Raw genomic sequence first — 21,453 nt, 5'->3', positions numbered from 1 at the left:
TAATAACGTTGTAAATAAAATCCTCATACATTAAAATCCAAAAAAAAGAGCAAGAATCAACTATATCATGTCTAAGAGAAAATACACTTAAATATAATGATATAGGTTAAAAATAACAAGATGGGAAAAATATACAAATTCAAAAGAAAGCTGGAGTACTTATATTAATGTCAAACAAAGTAGATTTCAAAACAAAGATTAATGCTGCGAATATAAAGGAACACTTCATAATGAAAAAGGGGTAGCTTCACCAAGAAGACACAGCAATCCTAAATGTGTATGCAACTAACAATGAAGCTTCAAAATTCAAGAAGCAGATCTAAAAAGAGAAACAAGCAAATCCACAATTATAGCTAAAGACTTCAATGATCCTTTTTCAGTAACTGATAGAACAAATAGACATAAAATCAGTAATAATATAGGAGACATAAACAACACTTTCAATCATCTTGACCAAATGGATACTGGTAGAATATTTTATGCAATATAAGTAGAATACACATTTTTTTCAAGTGTGTATGAAACATACACCAAGATAAACCATTTTATCGACCATAAAACAAATCTCAATAAATTTTAAAGGGTTAATATCATATGAAATATGTTTTCCAACCATAGATAAGTAGGAATCAATAACAGAAAGATGTCTGAAAAATCCATACATTTGGAAATTGTGAACAACACTCTCTTGAATAATCCCTGAGTTAAGAAGGAATCACAAGATGAACTAAAAATATTTTGAAATGAAAACACAACATATCAAAATTCGCAAAGCATGGCTAACTGTCCTTAGATAGAAACATAGCATTAAGTGCTTATGTTAGAAAAAGAGAAAGGTCTCAAGCCAATAACCTTAGTTTCCTCCTAAAGAAGATAGAGAAAGAAAAGCAACATCAACTCAAAAGAAGCCGAATAAAGAAATAATAAAGATGAGAATTAATGACTTTGAACACAGAAAAACAATACACCAATATCAGGAATAAAAGAAGTCATCACTACATATACAACAAACACTATAAAGATATAAAGAGAATACTGCAAACATTTTTAAGCCAATAAATTAGCAAACTTAGATGACAAATTCCTTGAAAGCCATAAAATACCAAAACTCAATCAAGAAAAAACAGATAACCAGAATAGTCCCTTAACTGTTTAAGAATTAAGTTCATAGTTACAAACCTCCCAACAATGAGAAAACTCTAGGCCCAAGGGGCTTTACTGGTAAATTCTACCAAAGATTTAAGGAACATTTAATATAAATTCTACAGAAACAATTCCATACAATTGAAGAGGAGGGCATATTTCCCACCTCATTTTAAAAAGGTAAACATGATCCTGAAATGAAAACCATACAAAGACATTCTAAGAAAAGAAGATGACGCCTCAGTATCATGCATGATTTAAGCATGCAAAGAATCCTTTAAAAAACACATTGTATCAAATCTAGCAATACATAATAAGGATAATATCATAAGTAAGCAGATTTTTTTCCCCAGGAATAGAAGGTTCATTTAACATTAGAAAAACAATCAATACAGTTCACCATTTTAACAGAATATAAAGGAGAAAAACCATATGATCATCACAATAGTTGCAAAAAACTTTTTATAAAATTCAACACTTATTCATGATAAAAAATATTACCATACTAGGAATAGAAGGAACTTCCTCAACCCAATAAAGGAGGTATTAAAAACCCTACACTTAGATCAAAGTTTTATAACTTGTTATACTGAAATAATTTTAGGCTTAGAAAAGACTTAGAAAAATAGTACAAACAGTTCCCATATACTACATACCTTCCCCTGATGCTAATAGTTTATACAGCCATAGTACAGTTATCAAAACTAAGAAATTAAATTGATACAAAAGTATTCACTACCAAATTTATTTAGATTTCACCAGTTTTTCCACTTATGGCCCTTTTCTATTCCAAGATCCAATCTAGAATCCCACATTGCATTTAGTCATCATGCCACCTTAGTCTCTTCCAATCTGTCAAAGTTCCATAATCATTCCTTGTCTTTCATGAAGTTGACACTTTTGAGGGTTTCTTAGGTTTTCTCATGATTATACTGAGGTTATGCATTTTGAGAAAAAAATAGTACAAAAGTGATACAGCCTTCTCAGGGCATCATATCCTGGGTTATAATGATTTCAGTGTCTGATTACTGGTGATATTAATCTTGATCACTTGGTTTAAGACAGTGTTTGCCAGGGCTTTTTACTGTAAAATTACTCTTTTAATCTTTGTAAATAAGTATTTGGGGAAAGACACATTGACACTATGCAAATATCCTCCTGCTTAAACTTTTGCCCACTAATTTTAACATTCATTGGTGAATCTTGCATACAGCAATTTTTACTCTGGTGTTTTAATGGTAATTTTCTATTTCCCTGATTCCTTCTACATTTATTAACTGGAATTCACCTATAATGAAGACATGTCTCTTCTCAATATTTTATCTATTTGTTCAGTCATTAATTTCTGCAGTATAGACCCATGGATATGTATCTTGTTTTTTTGGTCATATATAATATTTGTTTTGCTACAGAAATTGTTCCAGCTTTCACCACTGGGAATTATTTAAGGTTGGCTCCTGTGTCCTACAAACATGTGCCTTTTTCCATCTACCTTCGTTTATTTATTTTCTGGTACCACAAATTCCTTGGGCTCTTCTTTCATTTTCTCCACCCCAGCTGTGGGATCAACTACTTCTCCAAATAACCTTGGTTCTTTTTATTGGAGAATGACATTTAGTAATGAAGATTTAGGTGCTAGATGTGATTAAAGTCATATTTAATGGTAAAAAATGTTTTCTCCCTAAGATTAGAAACAAAGCCAGGATGTCAACTCTCATTATTTCTATTCCACTTTGTAGAAAGGTCCTAGCCAATATAATAAGGCAAAAGAAATAAATAAAATACGTGCAGATTGAAAATGAAGTAAAACTTTTTATTTATAGAAGATATGATCATCTATTTAGATAACCCTAAGTCATGTACAAAAACCGCTACTAAAACTAATAGCTTGTAGGATACAAGGTCAATATACAAAAATCAAGCCTATTTCTACTGGCAGCAAACAATATGGAAATGAAATTTAAAAATACCATCCACATCAGAAGACACGAAATACTTATGGATAAATTTAACAAAATATGGGTAAGAACTAAACACTGAAAATTATGAAACATTCCTGAGAGTAATTAAAGAAGACCTAAATAAATGTAGATGTATAGCATGTTCAAATGCCAATTCTTCCCAAATTTTTCTATAAATTGAACATAATCTCACAGAAAATCCCAGCAGACTTTTTTGTAGACGTTGACAAACTGAGTATAAATCTTATATAGAAATTTAACTAGATTAATTCATGTAATAAAATATCCTACCAGAGAATCCTAAAGCTTGAAGATACTTCAAAGATCATAATTTTGTGTGGGAGTAAAATAACTTGTCCATTTCCACACAAGAGGGAAGAAGCAGATCCAGGATGAGTATTTCCACCTTCCAGTACCAAGTTCTATAGAGTGGTACATCATGATACTTGTAATTAAGATTAATTCACTTTTAACTTTGCCTAGGAAGAGATTTAGCTTTCCCCTAAAGATACCAGGATCTTTACATGTGCCTTCATCTCTAGGTTTGCCACAATATATAGAAAAATGGTCAATAATCATGTAATAAATCTATAAAAATAGTAAATGTCCCAAAGCACATTAGTAAAACTGTAATAAAAAAGTACCTGATCTTAGAGATGAATTAACCTTTTATGAATAAGTTATGTGTTTTAAAGACATAGGATCCCCTAAAAATGTTTGAAAACACCAGAATTACAAATGAATTCATTAAAATAGCTACTGGCATTAGCATTCCTATAATTAATTCCTTGTTTGTTAGTGATACAATACAAACCCAAATAAAACCAATCGTATTTTCACATCCTTTTAGAAGGAGTCTCAAAATTTAAGCATGCTGCTATGACGCTGTTCTTCTTCAGGTGTGTGAAGATGGCTGAAAACATTAGTACCTCATCTGACATCCAGTATACTACCCACCCCCCAGAGTAAACCTGTAGCAGGCGTAAATGAGTGTAGAAACTTTGTGATTTTTGTGGTTGTGCTTCTTTATGCAAGATAGTTAACATCTTTGCTCAAATTAATTAGCAACTATTTTTATCAACATACTAACAATTTAAACTAATTTCTTCACATGTATCATCCAAAGCTGTGCTTTGGCAGCTCCTTCTCCTACCCTACTTGCCGGCTTCTCCAATTCCATTCACCACAAGGGAGCTGCCTGGGTAGACATCTTAATAGTACCTTCGCTCTGGGCATGTCGAGCCCAGTGGAACAGTGACAGGATAAGCCTTGCTTCTTCACTGTGTGGTAGGTGGGTTCTCAGAGCATTCTCTAGGTGATGCCAAACTACAATTTAACATGAAAAGCTGCGTGCTGATGATGAAATCTTTGTAGCATATCTTACTCTCTGAATAGGACTGAAGAAAGTCCATGTTTTGCCCCTTCTTTAAGGTTAGCAGTGCCATACTGGTGCTCCACATTTGTCTCTTAAAGAAATTTTTCTTTCTGTCATATTTTGTTGGTGGTGGGTGTGGTGGAATCCTCCTCAGACAGGGTATATCAAAGGAATATTTAGTTGTGGCTTATAACTTTGTCTGCCAAAGAAAATCTCTGACCATATATTATTTCTAGGAGACATGCCAAGATCTTGATACTTTTCAGATTTCTTTTTCAGGTTCTTTTTTTTTAAATTTAATTTTATTTATTTTTTTTATACAGCAGGTTCTTATTAGTTATCTATTTTATACATATTAGTGTATATTTGTCAATCCCAGTCTCCCAATTTCAGGTTCTTTTATAGTGTACTGACATGACAAACAGTACATAGTGCATTAGGGGGTATATATGGATGCAACTCATAAAGAATATCATCAGTGTTATAAAGTGGATGTATAACTGTCTACATGAAGTTAATAAACACTGAGGAAACTTAAGAATGGTCACAAGCTTCTCATAAGGTTTGAGAAGGATCCAATACTTACCTCAGTGCTTTATACATGGTAGAAACTCAAAAGTTTTTTTTTTTTTAACATCTTTATTGGAGCATAATTGCTTCACAATGGTGTGCTAGTTTCTGCTTTATAACAAATTGAATCAGCTACACATACACATATATCCCCATATCGCCTCTCTCTTGAGTCTCCCTCCCACCCTCCCTATCCCACCCCTCTAGGTGGTCACAAAGCACCGAGCTGAAGAGATGTAAGTTTAATTGAAGTGAAGTTTGAGTAGAGGTATCATAACATGGTGCAACTATTTTCAACACCTAGTTACAGGAAATGCTTACAAAATCACCACACTCCCTATTACTGTAACATAATACAAAAATGAAGTACTCGTCTCACTTCCTCATAACTCATATGATATCATTCTATCTTTAGGGGTTAAGAGAGAAGAATATTTGGCACAAAGTAGACACTACATAAATGTTGATTGATATATGCTTTAGAGAAAAATATGGAAATCTGGGATAAATTGAAATGGAAGGACTAACTACACAAAATGACTAGATAAAAATTCTAAGCAAATGCTGAACTACATAAAAATTTCATAGTAAAATTTTTATATGAGCATTTGAAAATCAAAATATAAAAATCAGTGTCTGTACTAATAATATCTGAAGTAGTAAAAATAAAATTTAAAAAATTTAAAAGATAGAACAAACACAATAATTTCCTGCTCCTAAACTTAAGTAAACACTGCGTATTAAAAACAAGTACTAAGCAGATAACAGTAAAAATAAAATTATATAATTTGTAGCATCCATCCTCTGGGTCTTTAAGTTCTGTTTCAAATAACAGAGACGTTCCAAAGAAGACAAATAAATTTATTACTTTGTTAAATATTAAAACTAAATTGTTTTAAATTCCTTTTAAAATAAATTGTATAAATAAATATGAAGAGTTCACTTTAAAATGAAAGGCATAGAGACAAAGTTTTAAAATTATGATTGTTTTGTTAGTTAGTTTTCCGGAAGAATAACAAAACATTGGTGCCTTTATTTTTTATGAACTAGGAAATGTTGAGAAGCAAACTAACAAATTATTGTTATAAAAAAGAAAAACTGTTTGATCACATTGAATAAAATTTCAAAATGCATTTCGGGAGTCAAAACTATCAAGAAAATTTTGGCTAAGGAGTCCTATATTCAATTAAATGACTGAGTAAAAATTAAAAATATAATTACATCATTAACTTTTATTCACTTAAACTTTTTTTTTGCTGTAAATTCATTTTAACCAAAATATATAAATACTATGCCATGAAGATAACCTACCTTTTTATCATACACATCTTGCCAGTTTACTCCAGAAAAGAAACTGTGTCTCATAATTTCTTTTGCATCATCTGGTCCTCCACCAAGGCTGCGAGGACAGAAATAAAATTAAATGAGTATAAAACGTTTACATAAGCTGAATGCATAACTACAAAGTTTCTGTGAAATGTAATTTTCTGTGTGTAAATAGTTCTTGTGATAAATACCCATAAAAATAAAAAGCTTTTGTTGTAAGATCTGATTTTCCTAATATGCTATTAATAAGAACCAGCCTCAGGACAGTATGGTATTTGAAAAGAGCATAGGCTTTGGAGACAAACTTGAAACAGGCAACCGGCTCGGAAATTTATGAGATATATGACAATAAAAAAGTTACTTAATCTCAGTTTTCTCATCTGTATAGTGGGATTAATAATACCAGCCTGGTGGATTATTGCAAGGGTTAGAAATAACATAAGTACCTAGCACAATAAATGGTAGCTATTGTCAATTCTATAAACCAAATTTATTTTAGAACGACTTTAGTCAAAATGCACCCTTGTTAACATAAATTCTGAAAAGACTAGATAATTACTTAGAAAAAACAATTTGGAGAGCATTGCTAACGACAGAAACTCCTGGAGTATTTTCATATCTCAAATGAATTTTCACAGAAATGATAAATTTAATCTATGAAATATCACTGCAATATAATATGCTATGCAAGTTTCAATATAAACTAAAAATTTAAAAATACTCCCACCCCATCTTTGAAGGTACTGTTATTCAACTGATACCTGACACAATCTGAAATTCAGGTGCTTTCTAGCTTTCTCAGTTTCATACAGTGCCTACTAGTCACTATGAAGAAAGGATGAGAGAAACAGAAAAAAACAGAGAAGGAAGTAAGGTGGGAGGGAAAGAGGAAAAAGAGAAAAAAGAAAGGACAGGGAAAGAAAGAGGAAAAGAAAGGAAATCTATTTAAATCTGAATTTGATACAGCAAGTTTTATTTGATTTTACTCATCGTTAGGAATGATATGTGCTGGTAAATGCTTAACAATCAGCTCTCTGAGGGAAATTATGCATATACAATATAATGCATTTTATATATATTATTATTTTTACTGATACAAGATGTGCAGAAGTAAAACATTATATAGTGTTTCTAACCTCAAAATATATAAGCAAAATAGATAAGTAACCTCAAAAGCATAGATAAGAGTAAAATTTAACAACATTATTAAAGAGTGATGAGTTTTGAGTATTTTTTACCCGATTTTAATGTTCCTGATTTAACTGTAAGTTTATATAATTTAATTTTTAGTAATGACTGTATTCAACAACCAGCTCACAAAATTTTTGAAATTTAACAATTGGCTATTCTAAGCTGGTACATTTCAAATCCCAACACAACACTGAGTAGGAAGAAACGCAAATAGGTCATAGAAAACAAACAATTATACAATTTTAATGAATTCTGGTTATTATTAGGAACAAGAAATACATGACTGAGAAGAATCCAGGATCCTCTGACACATTGTCAGAATGGAAAACAAAACCATTAGCTGATATCTGAGTATCTGTAGTGATGATCCTATAGTTCCCACTATCTAGGTCTCCTATCTCAAGATTCATACAGAATAAACTACACTCCTGATATGGAACTTTTAGATTGGATCAGATCATAATAGTTGCGTGCATATTTGCAACTTTCAGACTGGCAAATCTATATTTAGTTAACACTCGGCACTTGACTCCCTGGCCTCACTCTTTTTCATTCTGTTTCAAGTTGTATATGTCTCTCTCCTGGTAGAATGCAAATTCTTTGGAGGGGAGAGTTCAGTACTGGATTATCCAAAAAGCATTTTAAAGCTTGTGCTTAGGGAGCCAGAAAAGCAGAAACATCAAAACACAGGCTTCTGAAAAGAATTATTCAACATTTCAAAGTATGCATTAAAGTAGTATGCACAAGAAAAATCAGCAGTTCATTGTATTTTCTTACATTTATGTTACTGTTTATTTCAATACTGTTTTCATTCTTAATTATATATATGAGATGATGGATGAGGTAAGAGTTGGAATGGAGAACCGTAATCATTTTTGTAATGAAAAGGTTTTAATTCAGCTTCAGTTTTTCATTTTTATGTCACCCCTCAATTCTCTAGCAATAGTTTGGCTTTGGACATAGCCAGCATTTAATCTATATTTATCAAATACATATAAAATTAAAGTATCGGCCATGAATGCTATACAAAGACTAAGAATATAATCTTAGGCTGCCATTTTAGAAGTTGGTAGAGATTCTTTAACACAAGCTTCTTCAAAGTGTGAAACTGTCAAAAATTTCAGCGTCAATGACTCCCTAATATACAATTTAAAACTTCAAAATTATATCAAAATATGATTTACATTAAGATATTTTTGTCTAAGAATACCAAATTCCCATATCAGAAAGCCAAACTAAAATCCTCAGCTACTATGGATTCTTCATAACTAGAAACAACATCTAATTCATATTTTCCTTGTGTTACTGAATGCAACATGAGGTCATGCTTTTCCTATAAAATTTGCATAAGAGGCTAAAGGAGATACTAATAGAATAATCATAAAGTAATGCAGAATAAGAAATAAAAGCAAGATGAGAGCTGACTCTTTGATGGAACTGATAGCAATTCGGTAAAGAGTATCAGAGAAATTCAGGCAGTATTTAAAATAGTTGAATAGGAATAATAAAGAGGTATACTATAGTGCTATCTTTGACTACGTTTCCAAAGACTTTTGGAAGGGTCCTTTGTTGGCTCTTTCTCTTTCTACCTCTTAAATTTTGACATTTCCCAAGACTCTGTCCTAGGCCGCCTTCTTTTTATATTCTACTCTTTTCACTATTCTCATGGCTCCAGCTACCTCCTAGATATCTACAGATCCCAAATCCAAATATTCAGTTTCGTGTTTCTTTTTTTTAAATTAATTTTTATTGGAGTATAGTTGCTTTACAATGTTGTGTTAGTTTCTTCTGTACAGCAAAGTGAATCAGTTATACGTACACACATGTCCCCTCTTTTTTAGATTTCCTTCCCATTTAGGTCACACAAAGCATTGAATAGAGTTCCCTGTGCTATACTGTAGGTTCTCATTAGTTATCTCTTTTATACACAGTAGTGTATATATGTCAATCCCAATCTCCCAATTCATCCCACCCCATCCTTCCGCCCTTGGTATCCATAAGTCTGTGGATACCAAATCTGTGTCTTTATTTCTGCCTTGCAAATAAGTTCATCTTTGCTGGGAAAACTGGACAGCTACATGTAAAAGAATGAAATTAGAACACTCCCTAACACCATACACAAAAATAAACTCAAAATGGATTAAAGACCTAAATGTCAGGGTGGACAGTATAAAACTCTTAGAGGAAAACATAGGCAGAACACTCCTTGACATAAATTGCAGCAAGATCTTTTCTGACCCATTCATTACCCATTCATTACTCATCCTAGAGTAATGAAAATAAAAACAAAAATAAATAAATGGGACCTAATGAAACTTAAAATCTTTTGTACAGCAGAGGAAACCATAAGCAAAATGAAAAGACAACCCTCAGAATGGGAGAAAATATTTTCAAATGAAGCAACGGACAAAGGATTAATCTCCAAAATGTACAAACAGCTCATGCAGCTCAGTATCAAAAAAACAAACAACCCAGTGAAAAAAATGGGAGGAAGACCTAAATAGACATTTCTCTAAAGAAGACATACAAATGGCCAACAAACACATGAAAAGATGCTCAACATGTCTAATTATTAGAGAAATGCAAATCAAAACTACGATGAGGTATCACCTCACACCAGTCAGAATGGCCATCATCAAAAAATCTACAAACAATAAATGCTGGAGAGGAGGTGGAGAAAAGGGAACCCTCCTACACTGTTGGTGGGAATGTAAACTGGTACAGCCACTATGGAGAACAGTATGGCGGTTCCTTCAAAAACTAAAAATAGAACTACCACATGACCCAGCAATCCCACTCCTGGACATATACCCAGAGAAAATTAGTTATTGTGTTTCTATTAAGCACTGGTACTATTTTCAGCTGCCTGATTGATATCTAGCTTTCCTATAGAAACCTCAGACTCGGTATAGTAAAACTAATATCAACATCCACCCCATCAAGCCTCCTCCTTTGCCTGTACTCCTCTGTTAATAATAACTCCATTCTCCAAACTAGTCATCCAAGTTGGAAACCTCAGAGGCAACCTGACTCCTTCCCCTTCCTCACCATTTCTATTTAATCATTCACAAAGTTCTATTTAGCACTCTTTACAACTGCTTTAGGAAGGACTCCATCTCTTATCTGGACAATTCCATGTGTATTCTTAATTACTCTGCCTACCTGTCCCTGGTGCTTCACTGTTCTAATCTATCCATGACAAAGCTTCCTGAGTTACCTTTTGATAACACAGACCTGATTACACCATCCCTTACTTTTAATAATTCAGTGGCTTCTCATCCCCTTCTGAATAAAGATTAAATATTTTCTAAGTAAGATAAGGTCCTTACAATCTAACATATCGGCTTCATCTGTCAATGTTACCCAACTCATATTCTACACTCCAGTTGCTGAACTTCTCAAATGCCATGTTCATTTGCAATTCTAGCTGTTATTTACATGTAAAATTCTCTTCATGAAAGCCACTGCAAATTCCAACTCCTTCATGAGCCAGCTCAAGTTTTCCAATCCCCTTAACACCTAATAATTTCAAAAGCATTTGTATGTAGTTTAACCTGAGCATCTGTGAATATGTTTTGTGCCCCACATTATTCTATGAACAACTAGAGCAGAGATTATCCATTTTATTCACCCTTGCATTCCCAATATTTTAATGTAGCAGTGGAGGGGCTTGACATATCTACCTTAAAAGGAAATAACAGATAGTTAAAAATACCACATCTTCTCTTTAGACAATATCAACCTCTGGGTAGACAAAACATTAAGAGTTGTCCTACGTACCAGGCCACTAACATTCTAGAAATTTACCTCACGTGTAGTCAACAATTATTAAGTACCTACTACGTGCTATCCCCAGGCGTGGGGTGCAGGTGGAGGGTGGGAAATGACAATAAAAAAATGAATGAGACATAGACATGAAAACCAGAAGGAGTCAGAAAAAGATGAGATAAAAATTCACTGCCCTTGAAATCTAAGGCAAATATTAGATCCAAAACTCAACTAGATAAAATTGAAATCCTAGCTCTATATAAAGATTATCTATTGCCAAGTACCACTTGTTACAATAGTTGTGAAACAATCACATCAAATGGAATACATTTTAAAACCTAAACTAAGAAAATGGTGCACTGTAAAGAAGATACAAGAGAAATATCAAATAGGCAGGTATAAACTTGATTTCTATTCTTGTTCTACACGAATTTTCTGTGAGAACTAGGATAAATCACTTAAGCCTCCCTGGGCCTCATTTTCTCCTCAATCAAATGGAAATGAGAATAATATCTATCCTACCTACTCCACAGGCTACTAAAAAGCAAGGGAAACAAGAGATGTGCAAATGCCCTGACAAAGAACACAAAATCACTTTATAAATAAAAGGTAAGGTTTCAGTTACTAGAATTATGAAACATGTTTGAATCGTTCTTCACAAAGCAAAAAGATGGTACCTCTTTTATTATGTTTGCTTATTTCTGCTGAAGGTAAAATCATGTTCCTCACAAATTTAAAAGCTAGAAGTATGTGATGGAAACCATCTCTAAGGTAGACAAAGCCCACAATTTAAAATTCATTTATTCCTTCACTCATTAATTCAGTCTGTCAACAAATACATACTGAGCATCAACCATAAACAGAACATTAACAAAAATTATGTGAGGTGTTACAAAATATTAAACAATATATGAAATGGCCTACCCTTAAGACGCTTAAGGTCTAAGAGATTTTCAGAGACATATTGATATGCATATATATCTACTGGAACAAAGAATATACACATGTATATACAAACACATTTATTAAGGGACATTTTAAAATTAATACTCATTTCATGTATGACATAAAATGTATGTGTAAATAAATATATAAACATGAACAATGAATACTATAGCTCATTAAGCAAAGAGCTGTAGGATTCTTCAGGTCATACCTATAGCTACAAAAATAGAAATACAAAGTATGCAAAGACATTTTTGCCATTAGTCCTTTCAGCCATGCGTGGAAAAGAATTATCTTCAAAGACAAACAGGGCTTCCCTGGTGGCACAGTGGTTGAGAATCTGCCTGCTAATGCAGGGGACACGGATTCGAGCCCTGGTCTGGGAGGATCCCACAGGCCACGGAGCAACTAGGCCCGTGAGCCACAACTACTGAGCCTGCGCGTCTGGAGCCTGTGCTCCGCAACGAGAGGCCGCGATAGTGAGAGGCCCATGCACCGCGATGAAGAGTGGGTCCCGCTTGCCACAACTAGAGAAAGCTATAGCACAGAAACGAAGACCCAACACAGCAAAAATAAATAAATTAATTAATAAACTCCTACCCCCAACATCTTCTTTAAAAAAAAAAAAAAAGACAAAAAAAGTAGTTAGATATGTTAAAATACATACATGTGGGAGGAGAGAACAGAGACAGTTCTGTTTTATAATGTAAATCAGCAGAAATATAAAGCCCAGAGACTGAAAGGAAAAAAGGGATCCTCCTATCCCCACAATAGCAAGCACCATGGCAATTACGAAACTGTTTGTTCATAAAACTCAAAATCTTTACGTGGTAAAATCTGTATAAAATTTCCAAGTTAGGAAAGAGTTGAGGAAATTTTTTAAATGTTCTATATTATGAAGTTAAAAATAAGTCGGTGTCTCAGTGGGAAGATGTCTACACCAAATACATTGCTTCTTGGAGTTAGTTATATTTGAATTAATTTCCATATCACAATTCCTAACCACATTCATCAGTAACTCACTGCGTGTTATTTGCGGCTTACCGTTTATTTGGATCCTTTATCAAGAGCCCTGAAAGCAATGATTTTGCATCTGAAGAAAGTGTTCGAGGAAATTTAATGTCTTCCATTAGAATTAGTTCAAAAAGTTTCTCATGATCCTGGTTGTAGAAAGGTAACCTCCCGCACATCATTTCATACATGACAACCCCAAGGCCCCACCAATCCACGGCTCGGCCATAGTCATTATCTTCTAACACCTAAAAGTGAAACCAGTAAAAGATCAATTTTTACACGTTAGCTTTTAAAGCATTATTTATAAAACATAAGATTTTTACATAACCTAGGTAGGCTATTCTGAGATCTTGACATTTAAATTATGAGGCATCCTACAAAAGATATAAATCACACCAAATATGTGAAATGTTCAATATATATCCAGAAATGACTGGGTACCAAAAAAGGTATTGCAACAGATTCTAAGTAAATGAATATATGAGTGCCCTAAGCATCAAATGAAAACTATTTGCATATTTTCATTTAGGCCTACTTAATTTTTCATTCTGGTTCCACTAACATGGACTTTAAGTAACAACTTAGAGCTAAACTGTGCCAATTATAGAGAACATAATGTGTCTACCACATTCTTGTACTGAGAAGAACCAACTACTACAAATCAAACAGTGAAAGATAGGAGTAAACAAATGCAATGTACTAGAGAAGAGTCCAGGGCATGACAACCATGAAAATAAATATAAAAACTTTTGGAGGCCCCTACATGTTTAAACTCTTTCAGGAAATATTTAAGCAACAGAGTGAATATAAAGATTTACTGTTTGGGTTGTAATAAACTTTGGTATCCAAAGTTTAAGTACCTCACAACAATTTCTATTAAACACAAACAATAAAAATTATGGACTCAACATTTGTAGGGTATATGACCTTAAATTTATTTCCCAAAACACATTACATGTAAAATAAATTTAGTAAGGAACAATATTCAAGTATACGTTAGGCTATGTTAGAGCAACCTGTTCAAACTGAAACATGATGACGTACCATTTGTCCCAGAAAGGTAAAATTTGATTTACCTTTCTACTGCATATGTTCCTCATCCGACGGAATTTTCTTTATCTATTTGGATCTTTCAATATTTTATTTTAAGATACTATATTTGAATAATCTTAAAGCTTACTTTATCTGATCCTCTTAGCTTTGGGATAAACAGATCAAGAAAACCATATACATGAAATTAATCAATCAAAATAATCTTATAATTGATGACATTGGAGAGAATTTGATACAGAACAAAGTAGTACTCACGTTCTAAACTTTCTTAGTTTAGTTAAGTAAGTATGTTGTTGAAGATTACGACTATGTGACTTTTATTTAAAATTTAACTAATAATTTTGTAAAATGCACATAATATTTTTGACAGCTACACTATGATTACTGTAAATACTATGAAAGGCACTTTGGTAGACAGGGTATTTAAAGGTGGAGAATGTAGTTTTAAGAAAAAAACTGTGTTACCTAAAGATCTATTTAGTATTTCAAATGCTACGAAAAGATTTTTTTCTTCCAGTTTTACCAAGACATAATTGACATACAGCTTGATAATTGATATACAGCATTGTATAAGTTTAAGGTGTACAGCATAATGATTTAACTTATATACATCATGAAATGATTACTACAATAACTTTAATGAACATGTATCATCTCATATAGAAACAGAATTAAAGAATTAGAAAAAGATTTTTTTCCTTGTGATGAGAACTCAGGGTTTACTCTCTTAACTTTCATATGTAACATACAGCATGTTAACCATATTTATCATATTGTACATTACATCCCTAGTATTAATTCAATTGTAACATTGTTTTGTGGCTAAAGACAACTAGAAACTGCATTGGCAATATATAAACATAAGTCCAGTTTCTACATTTTTCCAAAACCCTTTTGTAAATAACAAACTAAGCAAGATGTTTTTGGGGAAAACAATAAATTCTAGTTTCTATCTTTAGCCAAAAATATTTAAAATTTCTACTTGTTTGAAATGAGTAATGTGAGAACATATAGAAAACAAGAAACAACTTGAAGTAGAAGGAATTCTACTTGTGTACTTAAAGGAAATGCTGTATATATAATTTTTAAATACCAGTGACTTTTGAATCTCTCCCACATCCAATTAGTAGAATGTACTGTTTGTAGGCCTTTATCTAATAGATGCAAGATTTTACCTAATAACAAAATTTTTTAAATCTAAGTAACCTTTTACTGCATTCCTACAACAGCAACAAAACAGTGGTACATACAATAAAGAGCCAAATGTGGCTTTTAACCTCTTTTTTCATAAAACCATAAAAAGCATAAAAGCTGGATTAACTGCCTCCCGACCCCACATTTCACCAGCCGGGTTCTCATCCCCAGCTGGCAAAACTGGCAATCCTTTATTTTTGTTTAAATACCTGGTTTGCAGCCAGAAGGGAAAGCGAGTACGTAAAAAAAAGGATTTTATTTTTGAAGAGAAATAAGCAACTGAAAAATAAAACTGCATTGTAAAAAAATCTGCTTGATAAAATATATTTTATTTAGCTTTGTAAAACGAACACTAATTCTCAAGATATGTAGTTTTGCTTTTGAACGTATGAGCTTTAATTGAAATATACATGCATAATGCTACAATTAGAGCTGTTTGCTGTATTACTTTGTACTAAACAAATCTGATGTAATGTATTATCTTACTGACATGTAAAACTTAGGCAATGTTGAGGAGAAAACACCCCAACAACTCAGCCAGGCCTCTTTATCTAAGAGTCTTTGCTATCAATTAAAAAGAAAGATTTCTGTTCAACTCCTACCTCAAGACAGCTGGAAGATGAAATACACAAGAAATAAAAATAAAAGTGATTATAATATTCTACATGTGGCTATATAATAAAAAACATGTTACCACTTTTCATACAATGGCTTTTCTCTCTCCTTATATCTAAACTATTTCAAAATACAATACTTCGAAATAATGTAGAAATTCCAGAGTGAAATTAAAATCCACAGCCTAGTAATATATAAAATTTACATTCTTTAACCTAAGAGCAGCAGTTCCTTCTGGTTACCTCTGATGATTTATTTTTCCCTAGCAAAATGGCTAATTTACTTCATGGTTATCATGAGGGTCAATCCAACCAGTAGGATAAATGGTAATGTAGAGGTACAACAATGGTAAGTTACATTTCAGCTCCATTAAAATGCAATTTATCATATAATCTAAATATAAATGCAGGTCAAAACGTGCTCCTAAAGAAATAATCCACTGAAAGACTTATCCTGAAGAATTAAACTAAAGACAGTGTCTCTTTTCCATGAAATCAATGTCACTAATGTTTAAATTAAAATCAACTTTAAATATGAATGCAGACATTTAGTATTTCCTTCTACACCTACTGTCCTCTGTAACCATAGATATAGCTTCACTTTATAAGCACATTTAACACAAATGCCCAAACAGAGATAAAGAACAAGTGGTGATTTGGAACACTAAAAGAATGTAAATGTTAAAAAATGACAAGAGGTCATATCAATAAACACCCCAACAGAGCACAAGCTCTAGGAAAAAAGGCTTAGTTTCAATGTTTCCACTAGAAGCCAGAGATTGCTTCACTTTATGATATAATAAAATCTAAGACTCAAGGAAGTCACAGCAGGTTATCAGTTACCATTAAATGTTCTGGTAATATTTGATTAATATTTGATAACATTTAATGTAGATACTTCTACTTATCAAAACCCAGATGAGTTTAAAAAATCACCATGAACAGCTCTTGAATGGTTACTAATTTCAAAGAATGACATAAATAATAAATTATATATTTTAAAATGATACCATCAATTAAAGTTCCCAATGTAAATATTTGGCTACTGGGTACTTTCAAAAAACATACTCATTTCAATATTCTTTTACCAATTAAGATTTACTGGGAAGCTGAAGGAACAACCTTCCTCAGCTTGTTTGCCAGGCCACACAATGCACTCAAGGCAAGCAGTTATGAGGAGGCTATGTATGCCCTGGAGTGGCTTACTGCTCAATCAATAATCCTGACAGAACAGATGGGGGAAAAAATTAAACATCTAAACAAACTGTCTGTACACCTATGCTGTGAAACTAAACTGCGAACTTGGATGAACCAATTTACCGCTAATTCAAACAAATTTTTTTCTGGTAACCTTATATTTCAGGTAACTTATATGTGTGTTTTATATATAAACACACATTTGTATACTTTATAATTTACAGAAATCCTTTAATATTCCTAACATCACAGGAATTTGCCAAAAAAATGAACTACAAATCTTCTAATTCAGATTCTAAAATGTATTGCAGCTTCAGTAGAACTATATATTTCATAAGAATTATGAATTCCATGGTTTATTGGTATTTTCTTCATAAATATATACTTTATATCCAGTTTTCAACCGCTCTAATTATTCTAAAGAGACTGAAACTGTAAGTGCCATTTGTTCTGAATTAAGATGCTGTAAGCTTTATGGCTACCTCCTAGCATGCAGACACAAGTACTTGCATGCAGCTAACATCGTACTTTCAAAAGCATTCTCTGCCTAGAACAGGCAACATTCCTGATAAGGAGAAAAGCTAAATGGATACAATACTGGTGATTAAATCATACTTACGCATATCTTCCCAGAGATTTCTATAGTTCCTTTTTATCCTGAAGCAACAAGCAATATGGGATTCTAAGAAACTGGGTCTTTGTAACCAAAGTAAAAATGGCCATTGTAAAACACTATAGGTAATCACTAGTGTTCCCAGTTAGGGTTAGTTTTGTATATGTTCTTATGTTGCAGAGAATTTAAAATTAAACTCTGTGCTTAAATTAGGATCATTCCAAAGTACTGAATGCAAATATTCTGATTGTTAAAACCAAAAGACTATATAACACTGAAAAGAACTTTAGGTGAAAAATAGCTACTATAAGAACTGACAGAACTCTAGGGAAGTGAAAGCTGCTACTTATAAATGTTGAGAGACATTAATATTGAACTAAAAATATCATTTTTGTTCATATGTAAACAATATCCAGTGGGGACAAAATGAGATTTCTTTTTACTATGAAATTTTTTTAAAATTGAAATATAGTTGATTTACACTGCTGTGTTAGTTTCAGGTGTATAGCAAAATGGGATGGTTTTTAATATTATCCAGAAACAGTATGAACAGTCAGCCAACTCATGACAGAATTTCTTAAATATAAATTCTAACTATAAAGCAGACAACTTCTGTCTGAACTAATCACTGTGCTCATTTACTTAATTTTCCCCTTAATATTGGTGATGAGACCTTTTTAGAACCATCAGGAAGATGAAGGTTTTCAAAAACACCTCAAGAGGATAATTGTTACATGAATCATTAACAATTAAATAAAATATTAGGAATGTATACAGTTTTGGGAAAGCTACTAAAATAACTTTAAATTTTTATAAAAAGCTTAGAATTTGAGATTTAGTTTCATAATCTGTTAGAACCAGTAGAATTTTGTCCAAGGGTATGCAAAATGCAACTATGTGTGCTACTATTTTTATCTACAGATGAAATGTACAAACATATATAACTTTGACCTCATTCATTTATTTTAAGATCCCCTAAAGATAATATTGATAGAGCCCATAAAATTGTCTTTTTCATTTATTCTTTGTTGTATTTAAAATAAATAAATAAAATTCCATTTAGTACTCTTAAATCGAGTTTGGTTCTAACTACTCCCCCCATGTACACTACCCTCCATATTACCAACTACCTTCACCCTTAATTTACATGATTCTCTCAACCCATTCTGAAGAAGTTATTGTATACTTTTAGCCTTTCATTTACATAGAATTTAATTTCCATTTGTGCTATTATCTATATAGAATCTCAATGACTTTAAACAAATCTTTGTATCAAAATAGTTATCAAGGACTTCCCTGGTGGCGCAGTGGTTAAGAATCCTCCTGCCAATTCAGGGGACATGGGTTCAAGCCCTGGTCCGGGAAGATCCCACATGCCGCGGAGCAACTAAGCCCATGCACCACAACTACTAAGCCTGCACTCTAGAGCCCGCGTGCCGCAACTACTGATGCCCTGGCGCCTAGAGCCCGTGCTCTGCAACAAGACAAGTCACTGCAATGAGAAGCCCTCGCACCGCAACGAAGAGTAGCCCCCGCTCGCCACAGCTAGAGAAAGCCCGTGCGCAGCAATGAAAACCCAATGGAGCCAAAAATAAATAAATAAATAAAATAAATTTTAAAACTAGTTATCAAAATATTCTTGTCTATTTCAGATATTGTCAAAATACATATTATAAAAGATATTAAAGCTAGTAGGCTTCAAAAGAAAAGTGAATAAAATGATACCAAGTAAATGTTTTCCAAAAATGAGGTTCTGAAAACTAGGAATACATCAAAAAATCCATTTTCAGCCACTGAAAAACATAGTATTTTACACATATGAAATAAAATTATATACACTTTTTTCCTGAACAGCAACCACAATTAGATACTATGTATTTTCCAACAATCAAGTCATTTTTTGCAATCTTTTTGTTAATTCTAAATTGATTATCAAATAATTTTTATTTTTACACTATTACAGAAGTGCATTTCTCTAGGTTTCCAAAACCACCTTATTCAACCTTCCCCATCTGTCACCATCTGCTTCTTTTTAGCATGTACTTTTTGTGTGATCACATAAGCATGTGAAAAATAACTAACATTCAGATGATTATCTGCTGGTACATTTGAGGACTGGGCATAATAAAAGTGAACTGCCAAAACGTACTTAACACTTTTAATTTTGTTGGGTCTTGCATGTAAGCTACATTTGATTTTCAAACTGTTTTACAGTTGGAAAGTTGATCAGGTACTGCTAACTCAAGAGCAAAGCTGAGACTCTAAATAATTAGCACTGCATAAAAGGATGGTTTGGATTCAGTGAGAGCCAAGTCAAATAATAAAATTTAACAGTAAGATTTTATATGTGATTTCTAATTTCTTTATAATTTCTAGGCATGAAAATATAGTATAGATTATGAAAACAAAATCCCCTCAGAGTATCTTATAGTCCATAATATATGGCAGGTCAAATTTATTTCCTTCTAATACAAGAAAGAGCAAAAACACTTTAAAACTATATATACTAATGCATTTTTAGAGAGGTAGCACACTAAATGTATAGTTTATATGCCTGCTAGGACTGTATCTCTGCAACCTCTTTTTAAAAAGACACGATTTTTTTTCCCTTTAATAATAAAGGTCTATAATTCTTCATCAAAAGAAGAGAACAAATACTTTAAAAATACCCTTTTTTCAACAAATGGCATTTTTATACTATAAAACTTTTCTTTTCCTGGTGGTCTTTGCCACAAGAAAAAACTTAAGTTCATTTAAAACTAAAGTTTATTTAAAAATCAGCTATGAGCCTGAGATATAGTACAGTTAATATATCAGCTTTGAACCGATTTCTAAGTCTTTTTGAAGTATCTTTTAAATACCCTTCAACCATCTTTAAACAGCAAAGCATTCCTACCTGATTAAAACAGTTTAGGGACGTCCCTGGCGGTCCAGTGGTTAGTACTCTGTGCTTCCACTGCAGGGGGCACGAGTTCGATCCCTGGTCGGGGAACTAACATCCCCCATGCCGTGCAGTGCAGCCAAAAAAAAAAAAAACAAACAGAAAAATAACCAAAAGAAAACAAAAAACAGTTTAAAATGTAAAGGATGCCACTGCTAGATGAATGATAGGTTGCAGAAAGATCTCTCCATAATGGGTAAACAAGTCTTCTATAAGAAGAGGAGAAGGGAAAATATTGACAATGAGCCCTTCAAAAGAGAAGCAGTGCTCAGGCACATATTCCAAGTCTGATAAACAGCTACTAATCAAGAAAAGTCTGGCATTAATAATGGTATGAACTAGAAATTGCAAGGTTCAAAGAAAGTGAGAGATACCATCTGAAGTAAAGGGAAGAGGCTAGTTTCGGCTGTTGCCAAATCCCTCTCTAACTCTGACCATCTATATCTGATCACATTATTGCCCTGCTCTTAGTTCAAGAGTGATTTTTCGGGCTTCCCTGGTGGCGCAGTGGTTGAGAGTCCGCCTGCCAATGCAGGGGACGTGGGTTC

The 21,453-nt window shown here is 32.8% G+C and overlaps 1 protein-coding gene across 5 annotated transcripts in view; it reads right to left on the bottom strand.

Annotated features, from left to right (window-relative positions):
• Positions 1 to 21,453, bottom strand: part of AKT3 (AKT serine/threonine kinase 3) — a 397,960-nt gene that overhangs the window by 73,118 nt on the left and 303,389 nt on the right. For all 5 annotated transcript variants that reach the window (XM_055084208.1, XM_024133623.3, XM_055084209.1 and 2 more), the window contains 2 exons: positions 13,324 to 13,538; positions 6,361 to 6,448 (listed from right to left, as the gene is read on the bottom strand). In XM_055084208.1, the coding sequence (XP_054940183.1) occupies positions 6,361 to 6,448; positions 13,324 to 13,538 (303 nt within the window). The remainder of the gene's footprint in view (positions 1 to 6,360; positions 6,449 to 13,323; positions 13,539 to 21,453) is intronic.

This window comes from Physeter macrocephalus, chromosome 4 (genome assembly GCF_002837175.3).
Source record: "Physeter macrocephalus isolate SW-GA chromosome 4, ASM283717v5, whole genome shotgun sequence".
NCBI lineage: Eukaryota > Metazoa > Chordata > Mammalia > Artiodactyla > Physeteridae > Physeter > Physeter macrocephalus.
This window is presented reverse-complemented; position numbering and strand designations above follow the sequence as displayed.